At 42.3% G+C, this 13,149-nt stretch overlaps 1 protein-coding gene across 1 annotated transcript in view; it reads right to left on the reverse strand.

Annotated features, from left to right (window-relative positions):
- Positions 1 to 13,149, reverse strand: part of LOC109975007 (sarcoplasmic/endoplasmic reticulum calcium ATPase 2-like) — a 34,369-nt gene that overhangs the window by 2,916 nt on the left and 18,304 nt on the right. The window contains 14 exon segments of the mRNA XM_020625511.1: positions 52 to 186; positions 408 to 525; positions 952 to 1,085; positions 5,712 to 5,797; positions 5,929 to 6,131; positions 6,247 to 6,467; positions 6,570 to 6,808; positions 7,029 to 7,140; positions 7,382 to 7,603; positions 7,699 to 7,824; positions 8,187 to 8,318; positions 8,517 to 8,619; positions 8,827 to 8,915; positions 12,904 to 13,070. Coding sequence (XP_020481167.1) covers positions 52 to 186; positions 408 to 525; positions 952 to 1,085; positions 5,712 to 5,797; positions 5,929 to 6,131; positions 6,247 to 6,467; positions 6,570 to 6,808; positions 7,029 to 7,140; positions 7,382 to 7,603; positions 7,699 to 7,824; positions 8,187 to 8,318; positions 8,517 to 8,619; positions 8,827 to 8,915; positions 12,904 to 13,070 — 2,087 coding nt within the window.

A 13,149-nucleotide genomic window follows, 5' to 3' on the forward strand; every position in this document is an offset into this window, starting at 1 on the left:
AATAACTCTTGCTTTGTATTGACAGAAGCATTATCAAGCATGTCCTCTGACCTGGATCTGGCTTCCTGGCTCGATATAGTTGCGGGCTAGAAACTTGAGGCCCTCGTCCATCAGGATGACAGGAAGTGACATCTTCAACACCACCACCCACTGAGGCCATGACAAGGGGCGTATCTGGAATATCACCTTAAGACGCAGACAGAGAGAATGATGGCTATTTTAGGAGACATGTCAGCCAGTAGATATTTCTGATGTGTGTTAAATGGGACAGTGGCATCAGCGCAGGACAAGTGTAACTTAGTGTTACTGAATCTACTAGCATCAATTTCACAGATCACAATCATATTCAGTGGGAACTTTCAAAGATCCTTTAGGACACACAGTGTGTGCATATTGTACATCCTTACTGGCAGTGGGTCTACATATAGAATGAGGAAGTGCAGGGCCATGGACAGACAGATGGCTCCCACCAGCCAGGGGTTTACCCAGGGAGGCATCTTCAGCAGGGACTGGTTCTCTGACAGACTGGACAGTGCAAGACAAACCAGAAACACATCATTTTTACTGTTTAGACACTTAATTCTGTCAATTTACACTTGAGAACACCTTCATCCCAGATCCACAGCCTTCAGAACCCTACAGAGCGTATTACACCAGAGTAACCACTGTGATCACTCAGATGTGATAGGATATAATTAGGATAATCACTTTATTTGGCCAAGCATGTTACACACACAAGGAATTTGTTTCCGGTAAACAACTGAGGCACCCATCTACAGCGCCAATTCACACCACTCTAACCATCGGGGGCAACTTTGAGATTCAGTGTCTTGCCCAAGGACACTTCGACACATGGACTGCAGGCACTGTGATTTGAACTGCTCTACCCACCGAACCACAGTTGCCCCATAGTTGTAGTCTAGTCTGGGTGTGTGTTTGATTTGTTCTTACCTGTTCAAGGCGTTGCACATCTCTATGGTAACCAGGACAGACAGCGCCATAGTCATGGGATAAGGAGACTCAAAGACAGAACACTGCACACCAGCAAACTCAGCGTGGCCTTCCCTGCACTGGAGGTAGTGGGACTGTGGAGGAAACAAGTGTAAATAACACTCCTGGCACCTTCCTAGTGTACTCACCACTTACTTACCTGGCCAAAGTATTCTAATGCCATGGTCCTCTTCCTTAGTTACTGTCCTGCAGGTCTACATCTCTTTACTAGTGTCTGACTGATACATCAATATAGACAATATTACTGTTAGTGCAATAGTTTATCACAGATCTATCACTATTGGCTTAGATGTGGACCAATAAGTAAAAAAAAAAAATGTTAGTGCAGAAATTATCTGAGGTGATTCTGAAACAGCATTTGTGTTACAGAGCGTGTCCACCAAAAAGCAGTGACAAATTTACTTAGATGTAAAATGTCCCACTCAGTTATATCTTGATCACAGTTTTTTGTTATGTAGCTTTGGGATGTCACTCAAACACACCTTCCTAATACAGATCCTTACAATATGCATTAATAATTGTACCATCCTGTTTTATATTTTAACTCTTATACCCTGTTTTATTTTAATACAGTCAATATTTTTTACTTTATTATTGCTCGTCTCCTGCCTAACTATCTCAAAGCCCAGGTATTGTGGTGACAATGGAAGTGAAATAGATCACTGAGCTTCAATAGGTCGGACCAATAACAGGGTATATACAGTGCCTTGCGAAAGTATTCGGCCCCCTTGAACTTTGCGACCTTTTGCCACATTTCAGGCTTCAAACATAAAGATATAAAACTGTAATTTTTTGTGAAGAATCAACAACAAGTGGGACACAATCATGAAGTGGAACGAAATTTATTGGATATGTCAAACTTTTTTAACAAATAAAAAAACTGAAAAATTGGGCGTGCAAAATTATTCAACCCCCTTAAGTTAATACGTTGTAGCGCCACCTTTTGCTGCGATTACAGCTGTAAGTCACTTGGGGTATGTCTCTATCAGTTTTGCACATCGAGAGACTGAAATTTTTGCCCATGCCTCCTTGCAAAACAGCTCGAGCTCAGTGAGGTTGGATGGAGAGCGTTTGTGAACAGCAGTTTTCCACAGATTCTCGATTGGATTCAGGTCTGGACTTTGACTTGGCCATTCTAACACCTAGATATGTTTATTTGTGAACCATTCCATTGTAGATTTTGCTTTATGTTTTGGATCATTGTCTTGTTGGAAGACAAATCTCCGTCCCAGTCTCAGGTCTTTTGCAGACTCGTTAGTGATTCTGTTTTGATAGCTAAAGCTGGCGAACTATGGCAGATAAGGTCCCACAGCAGCCTTCGGTCACAAACAGAGAGCACTGTTACAGGCCAGGCCTTCCCTTTTAAGGCAGCCTTATAGGTGATGTTGTTGCCAGAAGTTGTTACCTGCAATGTGAGCAGTATGAGAGTGAGAAGACCGCCACAGTGAATAGACTCCTTTTCCATGCAGCCAGACAGTAGTCAGCTCTAAGTGTATAGACACTAGTGTAAAGCAGTTAACTGGGCACCAAAGGACACATGCAGTGTTTGTGGTACCAAGACAGAATAAAGCCTGTGTTTTGTGGCCTCCTTCTTCACTTCTCCCTGCCAGAAAAGCCTGGCCTTCTAAGGCTAGTTACCAGCTATGAGCCAGAACTAAAGCAGTTTAGCCATGAACCAGAGGTCTCCGACTACGGTTCGGGGCTGTGGATCTGGGCGGGTAACACTGCATTCGAGAAAGTTACAACTAAAAAGAATTTGGATGCTGCAAGAAATAAAGCCAGAATTAACATTGGTATGGCTGCTGAATGATGGCAACGACTGAGAACAAAAAGGGCTGAAAAGTAACACTGCGGTGGCCGGATTTCTGCTGGACAGGTAATTAACGCTTTTGTTTTGTTTGGGGGCATTTGTTATATTCCTGAAATCAGTAGTAGTCAGGCAATGCATGTTGCGGTGTACATTGTGTTTTGGAGGAGTGGCTTTGGAGAGAAATCAGAATGAAAGGGTGGAATTTCTTCTGTTGGCTGCATTCAAACTATATTTTAAGACCTCGATGCCACTTCAAGCTATAACCGGTTACATCAGCAAAATAACTTTAACATACAGTATATTTACTCTACATTGATTGAAATTTCTTTGCTGGAAGTGACAGAGTGGTGTTTCACCACCATGTTGAGACACCACAGACCATCTGGTGTGGCACCCATCGCCAAGTGTTGACCATCATAGTAGCATCAGTGGTGGTACAGAGAAATGGTGTAGCTGGTTTAGCACAGCCATTTGTGATAAGACAACTGCTGTCTGCATCTCACAATAGATTTGTGAGTAGCACTGTATACATGGGTCTGGACAGAGTAGATCACAATCGAGGATCAAGTTATTGCTTTCTCTAATGTCCCTACCAGTTGTTCCCAGTGATAAACTACTTGTCTGTGAACTTTTCCCCATTACATTTGTTAGTTTATGTAAAGTAAGCTTAACACATTGTTAAACTGACAACAATCTGGTCTGTGACCGCACTATACAGTGGGTACGGAAAGTATTCAGACCCCCTTAAATTTTTCACTCTTTGTTATATTGCAGCCATATGCTAAAATCATTTAAGTTCATTTTTTTCCTCATTAATGTACACACAGCACCCCATATTGACAGAAAAACACAGAATTTGACATTTTTGCAGATTTATTAAAAAAGAAAAACTGAAATATCACATGGTCATAAGTATTCAGACCCTTTGCTCAGTATTTAGTAGAAGCACCCTTTTGAGCTAATACAGCCATGAGTCTTTTTAGGAATGATGCAACAAGTTTTTCACACCTGCATTTGGGGATCCTCTGCCATTCCTCCTTGCAGATCCTCTCCAGTTCTGTCAGGTTGGATGGTAAACGTTGGTGGACAGCCATTTTCAGGTCTCTCCAGAGATGCTCAATTGGGTTTAAATCAGGGCTCTGGCTGGGCCATTCAAGAACAGTCACAGAGTTGTTGTGAAGCCACTCCTTCGTTATTTTAGCTGTGTGCTTAGGGCCATTGTCTTGTTGGAAGGTGAACCTTCGGCCCAGTCTGAGGTCCTGAGCACTCTGGAGAAGGTTTTCGTCCAGGATATCCCTGTACTTGGCCGCATTCATCCTTCCCTCGATTGCAACCAGTCGTCCTGTCCCTGCAGCTGAAAAACACCCCCATAGCATGATGCTGCCACCACCATGCTTCACTGTTGGGACTGTATTGGACAGGTGATGAGCAGTGCCTGGTTTTCTCCACACATACCACTTAGAATTAAGGCCAAAAAGTTCTATCTTGGTCTCATCAGACCAGAGAATCTTATTTCTCACCATCTTGGAGTCCTTCAGCTGTTTTTTAGCAAACTCCATGCGGGCTTTCATGTGTCTTGCACTGAGGACAGGCTTCCGTCGGGACCCTCTGCCATAAAGCCCTGACTGGTGGAGGGCTGCAGTGATGGTTGACTTTCTACAACTTTCTCCCATCGCCCGACTGCATCTCTGGAGCTCAGCCACAGTCATCTTTGGGTTCTTCTGTACCTCTCTCACCAAGGCTCTTCTCCCCCGATAGCTCAGTTTGGCCGGACGGCCAGCTCTAGGAAGGGTTCTGGTCGTCCCAAACGTCTTCCATTTAAGGATTATGGAGGCCACTGTGCTCTTAGGAACCTTAAGTGCAGCAGAAATTTTTTTTTGTAACCTTGGCCAGATCTGTGCCTTGCCACAATTCTGTCTGTGAGCTCTTCAGGCAGTTCCTTTGACCTCATGATTCTCATTTGCTCTGACATGCAGTGTGAGCTGTAGGGTCTTATATAGACAGGTGTGTGGCTTTCCTAATCACGTCCAATCAGTATAATCAAACACCGCTGGACTCAAATGAAGGTGTAGAACCATCTCAGGGATGATCAGAAGAAATGGACAGCACCTAAGTTAAATATATGAGTGTCACAGCAAAGGGTCTGAATACTTATGACCATGTGATATTTCAGTTTTTCTTTTTTAATAAATCTGCAAAAATGTCAAAAATTCTGTGTTTTTCTGTCAATATGGGGTGCTGTGTGTACATTAATGAGGGAAAAAATGAACTTAAATGATTTTAGCATATGGCTGCAATATAACAAAGAGTGAAAAATTTAAGGGGGTCTGAATACTTTCCGTACCCACTGTATGTTTGACCTTTTCAGAGGACATTAAATTTAGCCTGGATTCCACCAGACACAGGTCAATGACACTGCATCTGCACCATCTACACAGCTAAGCAAAATAAATACATTCACACAAACCTTTAGCATACAAACTCTTTGCACAAGGCTATTCACATGTAAAAATAGTTACAAAATGTAGTACCTGTTAAAGTAGCAATTGGGTAATACTTTTAAATGGCCTTTTAACACATTTTAAGACCCCACAGACACTCTGTATAATACAGTTTAAGCAGTTGTTAATATAATTCGTAACAAGTATAAACACGTTGTTACCTTAGTTTTATTGCCTTATTTTTAACACTTTTATAACTTTTTTGCCAGTGTAATTTGATGTGATTTTTTTTTTACTACTGTATTTATGCATGTAATACCATGTTTATGATCACAAGAAGGTTTCAGTTGTGTTACTGCCACAGTAAATATGTTGCACTACAGCAAATAATGTAATGCCACAGAGTATTAGCATGGCAGAGGTGTAGTGATCAGAAGATGTGTGTTTACCAGTTGATAGAAGGAAAGTTTCGGACCGTCATGGGCTGCCATAAACCACCAGGCTGCGGCTCCTACAGTGGCTGCTCCCACATAACCTGCAGAGAAAGATTGCAAGCAGCAGTTAGTTTTGTAACCCACAGAGTCTGTGTAGTGTATTCTAGTAAGTAAGATGCTCTAAAAGTGAAAACATAATCTGGAAACTTTTAGTTCCAGGCTCATGACTCACATCCAATGATGAGGTAGCGACAGAACAACCAGCTGGAGATCAGGGGCTCTTTGGGGGAGCGAGGAGGGCGGGACATAATGTCCAGGTCTGGAGGGTTGAATCCTAGAGCTGTCGCTGGGAAACCATCAGTGACTAAGTTGACCCATAGTAGTTGGACTGGGATCAACGCTTCAGGCATGCCGAGTGCAGCTGTCAGGAAAATACTGAGGAAGAAAGGAAGAGAAGGAAATGCTGAGAGATCGAGATTGTTCGATTGTGTCCATGATTTCTGGACTCATTTTCTGCATCCCCTTGTATCAGTGTTTGTTTCCTACTAACCAGACCACCTCTCCTATGTTGGATGATATCAGGTATCTAATGAACTGTTTCATGTTGTTGTAAATGGCTCTGCCCTCCTCCACAGCGGCCACAATGGTGGAGAAGTTGTCATCAGCCAAGATCATCTCAGAAGCTGACTTGGCCACTGCCGTGCCGCTGCCCATAGCGATGCCAATCTCTGCCTTCTTCAGCGCTGGTGCATCATTCACCCCGTCACCTGTCTGAACCCATGAAAAAGGATGGAGGAAGATAGTTTAGGGATACCACAGGGCTGGTTGTCGACACATGATGATGCTGCTGCTTCATGTAGGTCACACACTAACCATGGCAGTGATGTCACCCAGGCTCTGCAGGTACTCCACTATACGGCTCTTGTGTGCTGGTTCTACCCGGGCAAAGCAGCGTGCCGTCTGGCAGGCCTGACGCTGCAGGTGGGGGGGCAGCTCGTCAAATTCCCGCCCGGTTAGGCCCCCAATGACTCCTGTGCCCTCCTGCTCCTCTTCCTGCTCCGTGATGATGCCCACCCTTCGACAGATAGACAGGGCTGTCCCTTTGTTGTCACCTGAAGAGAAAAATAACAGTGACGAGTTGTTACATCAGTGCTTGGACACAGACCCAGAGTTTAATTAATACAAAATAATAGCAATTTATTTGCAACAACACACTGGAAAAAAATTACAATTACTATAAAATGCGGTATATTGCTGGGAGTATAATTATCTGTGTAGGTTGGGACATGTATAATAAAGGTGTTCTGGCACACATTTCATGCACATTTGGACCTGTGATCATGATGACTCGTATGCCAGCCTGCCGACACATTCGGACTGCACCGAGCACCTCTTTCCTTGGGGGATCCAACATGCCCACACAGCCCACAAAGGTCAGGTCCGACTGGGCAGAGGGAGGACATGGAGGACTAGTTTAGCTTCTCTATGTTCTTTAAAAGGGATCAATGACAGTGCATTTCTTTATTTAGAAAGACAAGAGGGGTGGTTTCAATTTCGTTTCAACTTTTATGAAAAAACATATTGAAAAGGGGTTTTTCCAAAATGTTATATTAGAGATGGAGCTCCATGGGCCATAAGCCTTTTTAAAAAAGTAATTTCATCGTTATCACTGTCTTCATCATCACCTCATAGTTAGCAAAGGCAGCTGTGTTTTCCAGGTTGAGGCTATGGATGTCAGGGGCAGTGTCCCTGGTTGCCATGGCGAGGCAACGGAGCATGTCTCGGCCAGACCCCCACTCCCGCACAGTGGACAGGAGCTGATCTCGAACTGCTGGGCTCAAAGGCACACGAGCAGAACCACCAACCCGGATATAATTACAGCGCTCCAGCACACTCTCTGGAGCACCCTGCAGATTAGACACATGGGAACACAACAGTCTCCGAATGACCACAAGATACAGTACAAAACCAAATGGATCATAGTGAATGGTGTGCAACGAACCTTGACAAACATCTTGACTCCAGAGGCAGACCTGGTGAGTTTATTAGATGAACAGAAGACAGACATGGATTTCCTGTCTCTGGAGAACTCTAGTGTCAGCTCCTTCCTCATCAGCTGCTTAATCACCTAAACACAACCAATAAAAAGACAAATATGGTATAGAAACTTAATCTTTTGTACATCTGTGTGAGCTTTATGAGCAGGAAAACAGAAATAAAAACAGAAAGGACTAAACACACACTGTTCACTGAAACCAAGCCTACAAAATGTGAAACTAGTCTTCACTGGTCATCAGCCAGTACAGTTTAATGGTCTCAGTGGTAGGAAGACAAAAGGAAGAAGACAAAGCATGGATAAGCTTTCCACAAGTCCTGTATAACAAATGCAGAGGCTAAAGGGAATAAGCATCAACACTTTTTTTTTAACTTTAAGCCTCTCTTTCACTCACTCTCTCTCTTTCTCTCACACATACACAGACACACACTTACAGAGCAGCAGGCTGTAGCTCTCTCAGGAGGGCTCAGGTCTCTAAGGTCGGTGTCAAACACGTTCATTTTCTCCACCAGACAACAGAGGGCAGTCTCTGTTGCCTCCCCGACCTTCTCATACACACCCTTTGCCTGGAACACACACACAGACAGTAAGGTAAACAAGCTAAAGTACTGTATGCTGTTAATGACCCTCTTTACAAACCAGTTTAAGACTGTACTGTGCTAACACACATTCACAATCAGATTCCAGTTGTAAGTGTTCCAGAGCCATATATGGTCATCTACGATGGTCTCAGCCGGCGTTGCTGTCCTGTTTGCATTTCTTACCTCATTGTAGTCCAGTGATGAGTCATTGCAGAGTGCACAGATGGTGGCCATCTCCACCAGGCCTTCATACTGACTGCACTTCACTACTAAGCCATCCTTGTAACTGGAGAAAGAGAAGGACAGAGGGACAGGTGGGGGACAAATCACAACAAACAAAGCACAGCCATTGAGACGTGAAGAGAATGCACACAGGTTGTGACATAAAAGGAGACATCAGTTGTAAGGTTTTAAGTGTTGGCATTCATATGCCATAGCCATCCATATTCCATAAACTGCCAGGGGTTAAGGGTTAAAGGTTAAAGACACTCACACTTCCCCTTCAGGAGCGTAAGTAGATCCAGTCACTGTGAACTCGCTCAGGCTGCAGCGCTCCTTCGACACACTGTCCACTATAACAATCTAAACACACACATGCAGACATTGCAGTAGTTGATTAGTTCAGTAATGTTAGGACATCAGCTGAGGTTAGTTTCACATTCTAACAGGCCATACAAAATGATGAAATGAATGCATTTATTCATGACTAAATGATTACTCTTATGCAGACACCAACACGGACGAGGACCCGAGGAACTGAGTGTTCACCCTCTGTCTGTCTACGCTGATGTTTTTCATGCATTGTGGTACATGCGCACAGTCCCTCCATTCATGTACATTTTTGGGAAGATTACAGAATTTATGTCACTGGACCCTAGCAGACATGCATATGCACGAAGCGTGAGTAACCCTCACAGTACGAACATTGTGCTATACTGATAACACTTCTCACCACTGATGGTTTTCCAGTGTTGATTTTTCTGAGTGTAAAGTCTAAAATAAATCTTCAAATAAGTTATGGTCAAGGCTGGTAGTAAATAAAGAGCAGGTAGCAAACACTGAACCAAGTGGGTGAATTCAGTTGAATCTACATTTCTACAGCATTAATTCTGCATGTCCCACTCGCTACTGCCGCTCTCTTTTTTTAAACACAGTTTTTTCACAAATCATTTTGACTGTTTCATTTCCTACAAATGATTCACATTAAACGTGTACCAGGAACATAAGGGATTATGGCTACTGAGCCACTGCAAAAGTGAAATATCGGTACAGGATGTTTAGAGTTCAATGACTATGTCCTAACATCAAATAAACAACACAATAATAGCAATCTGGAATGTTTTAGTGAATAAAAATGATATTCATGTAAAAAGATAAGCTCAGGGCAGCAGAGTATGGCTCTGTTGTTGTACTAATGGAATTATTACTGCTGAAATACACATTACACAAATTTTCCAGTATAACATGGAGGAAGCGGTGAGTTTGCATACATGGCAAATTAAAACTGGAAAAGACTGAACTTAAAACTTTAGGATTGGGAATCTGTGGCAAACTCATGATTCAATTCAGAATGACTTTGGATTCCAAAATGATCTGATTCACTAAAAAAAACGGAAGAGCACTATTTTTGGCTCTTACTGTGTGTCAAATGATTTCTGTCCGTTGCCCACTGAGCTGCTAATAAAGCTTAAAAACAGTTAAGCTAACTGGTCCTGAAGAGCATCAAAGCTAAGTACTACTTTACATACTGGTACCCATCAGTATGTGAAATACATGAAATTATAAGTATCTAAGGTTATCAAAATTAAATCCCCCTTTACGAGCTGCAGCATTACATGTGATGAACACAACATCTAGCCATCAATTATCCATTACCTATAAAGGGGAGGGGGGAAAAACAAGGTTGTGTTGTTGTTACCATATGTGTGACTGTATACCTATACCTTCTTATCACAATATAATGAAAAAATGGGATATTAGGAATAAAGGCTTGTCTCTAATATAATCTTGACTCAAAACAGGCATGATTCTCTCAGTTCCTGAGCTACAGTCATGGCCAAAATATTGGCACCCCTGCATTTCCATCAGATAACACACCACTACTCCCTGAGTCAGTTTTTTTTTTGTGTTGTTCCAATGAAAACAAAAGAAATAAGCATGAGAAAAAAGCCCAATCTGATCCATTCCACACAGAACTCCAAAAATAGACTGGACAAAATTATCAACACCCTCAACTTAATAATATTTGGTAGCACACCTTTTGGACAAAATAACTGAACTAAATCACTTCCTGTAACCATCAGTTTCTTCCACCTCTCTACTGGCATTTTGGACCACTCTTCTTTTGCCAACTGTTCCAGGTCTCTCAGATCTGAAGGGTTCCTTCCCCCCGGCTGGTATTCTGTTATCTCTCCACAGATTCTCAGTGGACTCATTGCTGGCCACTTCAGAACTCTCCAGCTCATTGAAACCGTTTCTGGTGCTTTTTGAAATCTGCTTTGGCTCATTGTCCTGCTGTAAGACCCATGACCTCTGACAGTGGCCCTACATTGTGCCCCAGAATTCACTAGTAGCCTTCAGATTTCATAATGCCATACACACAATCAAGACATCCAGTGCCTGAAGCAGCAAAGCAACCACAAAACATCAGTGAACCTCCACCATGTTTGACTGTAGGGACCATGTTCTTTTCTTTGAAGGCCTACTTTCATTTTCTGAAAACAGTAGAATGATGTGCTCGACCAAAAAGCTCTATTTTAGTGTCATCTGTCCACAGGACATTCTCCCAGAAGGACTGTTGCTTCCTCAGTTAAGTTCTGGCTCCTTTATGTCTCTGTGTCACCAGTGGGTTTCCCTGGTCTCCTATCATAGCGTCCCATGTCATTCAGATAGTGACAGATGCGAGCTGACACTGTTGCATCCCGTGCCTGTAGGTCAGCTTGAATTTGTTTGGAAGTTGATCGAGGTTCTTTATCCACCATTCAAACAATCTTTCTTTGCAATCTGTCATCCATTTTTCTCTTTTGTCAACGTCCAGGGAGATTAGCTACAGCACCATGGGCTGTAAACCTCTTGATAATGTCGTGCACAGTGGTCACAGGAACAGCCAGATCTCTGGAGATGGACTTGGAACCTTGAGACTGTCAACGTTTTTCCACTACTGTGATTCTCAAATCCTCAGACAGTTCTTTGTTCTTCTCTTTTCTCCGTCCTCAGTGTGGCCAACACGACACAAAGGTTGAGTCAACTTTTCTCCATTTTAACTGGTGTGATTTCTATATTGCCAACACCTACTGACTGCTACATGTGAGTTTATTACAAATTCTGATGATTTTTAAAAAGTGTCAATAATTCTGTCAGTCCATTTTTGGAGTTCTGTGTGGAGTGTATCAGATTTGGCTTTTTTGTGTGTTGTTCCAATGCAAACAAAAGAAAAGAAGATGAGAATACTAAAGAATTTGTGATCAGAAGTTGAGTGATATCTGATAGAAATGCAGGGGTGCAAATATTTTTGGCTATGATAAAGGCCACAACCAGTGTTAGAAAATGAATTTCACCTCCCCCAAAGAAATGACTACATTTTCATATGACATCAATTTGTTTACTTTATATACTGTATATCACTACAAACTCTCAAGTATTGTATTATCTACCTCAATACCAGACCTTTGTTTAGAAGAGGCTTATAAATTCTCCTGTTTCCCAGTGAACACAAATACAGCACTTCTTCCTCCTTCTGTCCTAAATGTAGAATTATGTACATTTCTACAGCACTAATTCTATCAGTACAGCAAGTCACACATCATAGTCACCACTCACTCTTATACTAATAAAATTTTTTATTTTTATTCACCAATCAACTGCAGTCCTTTCACTTTTGTTTTTTTTTTTCTGAATGAAGCCACTGCGTATTAAACTAAACACCTGAACAACTGAGACTATTATTTATTTATAATAGGCTCTTAATGTTAGCCGTCCCTGGTAGGCTAGTGGTTAAAGCGCAGCGCTCTCGCCTCTGCGGCCTAGGTTCGAATCAGGGTTATGTCAGGAAAGGCATCCGGCGTAAAACACGTGCCAAATGTCAACATGCGAGTCGTCAGTGTGACGATTTGCTGTGGCGACCCCTAAATGGGAAAAAGCCGAAAGTGACTTTCTTAATAGGCTCTTAATGTTAAAAATCTGTTAAATAAGCTGTTTTAAAAAGTCAAATGTAATATCAACCTGGCTGAGGTTTTGTTTTAACCTATCTGCAGCTATATTTATGTTTTTGTGCAATGCTTGAAACTCAGCCATTACTTGAACACTGGCTTACAGGATATGGAGAATTTATGGTACATACAGTTTATATTTGTTAGACTCAATGTAAGTGAGCATAACCTTCTGTTAATCTAACATTAGTATGACAAGCTGTTAGTTTTTAATTTGGACTAGCAAACTATCTACGTAATCAGTAACAGTCTCATACCTGTCATATAAGAGCTAAAACAAGGTTGACTTGGTCACAGAGCAAATCTGGCATAAGGTGGGTACTAGTCTCATATTTATCAGTCTCATTTCTCCATCATCTTACCCTGCAGACTGACATCTGGTTGGTGGTCAGTGTTCCTGTTTTGTCAGAGCAAATAACAGAGGTACAACCCAGCGTCTCCACTGACGGCAGGCTGCGGACAATTGCATTCTTCCTGGCCATCCTCCTTGTTCCCAGTGCCAGACAGGTAGTGATGACTGCCGGGAGGCCTGGGAGGAAAATGCAACAGATAGATGATGGTGATAAGAAAACATGGTTTTGTAAGAGACAGACTATTGAGTTTCTCCA

The sequence above is a fragment of the Monopterus albus genome, unplaced genomic scaffold (genome assembly GCF_001952655.1).
Source record: "Monopterus albus unplaced genomic scaffold, M_albus_1.0 scaffold356.1, whole genome shotgun sequence".
NCBI classification, from domain to species: domain Eukaryota; kingdom Metazoa; phylum Chordata; class Actinopteri; order Synbranchiformes; family Synbranchidae; genus Monopterus; species Monopterus albus.